The 1,805-nt window shown below is 37.2% G+C and overlaps 1 protein-coding gene across 1 annotated transcript; it reads right to left on the reverse strand.

Annotated features, from left to right (window-relative positions):
• Positions 1-41: 41 nt before the first annotated feature.
• Positions 42-492, reverse strand: LOC121966119 (prostaglandin G/H synthase 1-like; the record flags this gene model as incomplete). The annotated part of the gene is made up of 2 exons (XM_042516225.1): positions 42-223; positions 297-492. Coding segments are annotated over 2 exons (378 nt in total), but the record flags the coding sequence as incomplete, so codon positions are not given.
• Between the last annotated feature and the right edge of the window lie 1,313 nt (positions 493-1,805).

Below are 1,805 nucleotides of genomic sequence, written 5' to 3' on the forward strand. Positions count from 1 at the left end.
AATTCTGTGCGTAGCTGATGGATGAAGGGTCAGTGTCTCACCCCGTGTCCTAAAGCCTTGGTGAAGCCCCACTGAACTTCTTGGTTTGTCTTGAAGAACTGGTGCGTGAAGTGTTGAGCCATGAAGGCAAACATCAGATTGGTTCCCTGAGGGTCCGGCCTGAATTTCTTTCTCCTAAAAAACCTCTCAGCCAACACTTTGGGATCAGGAAGAAGCGGTTTACCTGCAGAGAAAAAGAAACATTTAAAGATTTGCTCAGGAGCGCGGTCGTCTGTGGACAGTTGTGCTGGTCTCACCTTTAGTCCCCATCGGCAGAGGACAGTCCTCAGGGACAGGAGGGAGGAGACGAGTGTAGTAGGAGATGTTGTAGTAGGACTCCCAGCTGAGGTATCCGTATTTGGTATTGTAGGTCGGAGGGCTTGGAATAAGGTCGCTTCTGACTTCACGAGATGTCGACAATACATAGTTTACAATGACTTTCTTTTTTTTAAAATATTTTCACTGTTTTCTGGTTAATTGAAACAAATAAACTGTCATGTCTGGACACTCGACTGATCCCTGTGTATAGCCTGATGTGTTTTAGGCGGGTGATATATTACATTATTTACATTATTTTGTCAACAGACGCCATGAAAAGACTGTTTCTACTATCATGCTATTATCTACAAATACTGATAAAGCTTTTTTTTCTGTTCCTTCATTGTTATTTAAAAACTATCAAAACTAGGACTGTCAGCATTAACGCGGTAATTGCAATATCATTAAGGTTCGTAAATGTAGTGGGTTTTTTTTCTAAATTTCGTTAATAAATGGCTGACATTTCTGTCTTTAAGCGACTGCAGCAGGCTGAGTTTTGAAGCTACAGTGATGATACTGATGTCATCTGAAACTAGAAGACCTGACAAAGCTGGCGTGACATGATTTCTTCTTTTCCGTCTTTCTTTTTGTTGTTGTTCGAAATAAACAAACAAACAAACACGGTACCGACCATGTCATCTCAGTGAGGGGGCGGAATAAAGTTAAGCTAAAGTTTGGTGATGGAAAAACGGCATAGCCATTTCACAGGGGTCCCTTGACCTCTGACCCCAAAATATCTGAATGAAAATGGGTTTTTTGGGTACCCACGAGTCTCCCCTTCACATACTTGCTCACTTTATGCTTGTCCCGTGTAATATTTTTGTTGTTATTTGATTCCTAATCAAGACAATGGTAAGAATTGCTTCACCTTGTTAATGTGGATTTCATTACTGTTTTGAAATGTAAAATAACAGACGTATAAACATGCCAATAAAAATGCAATAACTCAAAATCAATTATAGAAATTATGCATCTAATCATGATTTTAAAAAGTAATCATTGGACAGCCCTAATTAAAAGATATCCATTAGCCACATCTTTGTATTAACATGAACCTGGAAACTATTGTTTTTTTCTACTAAGTCTACAAACACCATCCTGCAGCTGTGAATACTCGCTACCAAACCAAATCAATCCGCAGCTGAAACAAATAAGATGATATTAAATAACATAAAAAAGAACTACAGCAAAAAGAACTATATAAATATTAAAAAACAAGATGCAACATCAGAAATAGAAATAGGAAATGAGAGCAAGAAACAAACAAACAATAGAGCAAAAAGAAAAGTGTAAACAGAAAAAAAACAAGATGCAAAACTCAACAGTAAAAAATGTATACAACAATTGCACATGGAAAACACAGTATTTACTCCTGTTAATAATGTCTGATAAAAACAACACAGCCCAGCTAATTAAAGAAACAATGTAATTTTTTGCAAATAAAACTA

This window comes from Plectropomus leopardus, unplaced genomic scaffold (assembly GCF_008729295.1).
Source record: "Plectropomus leopardus isolate mb unplaced genomic scaffold, YSFRI_Pleo_2.0 unplaced_scaffold23184, whole genome shotgun sequence".
In the NCBI taxonomy this organism is placed as follows: domain Eukaryota; kingdom Metazoa; phylum Chordata; class Actinopteri; order Perciformes; family Serranidae; genus Plectropomus; species Plectropomus leopardus.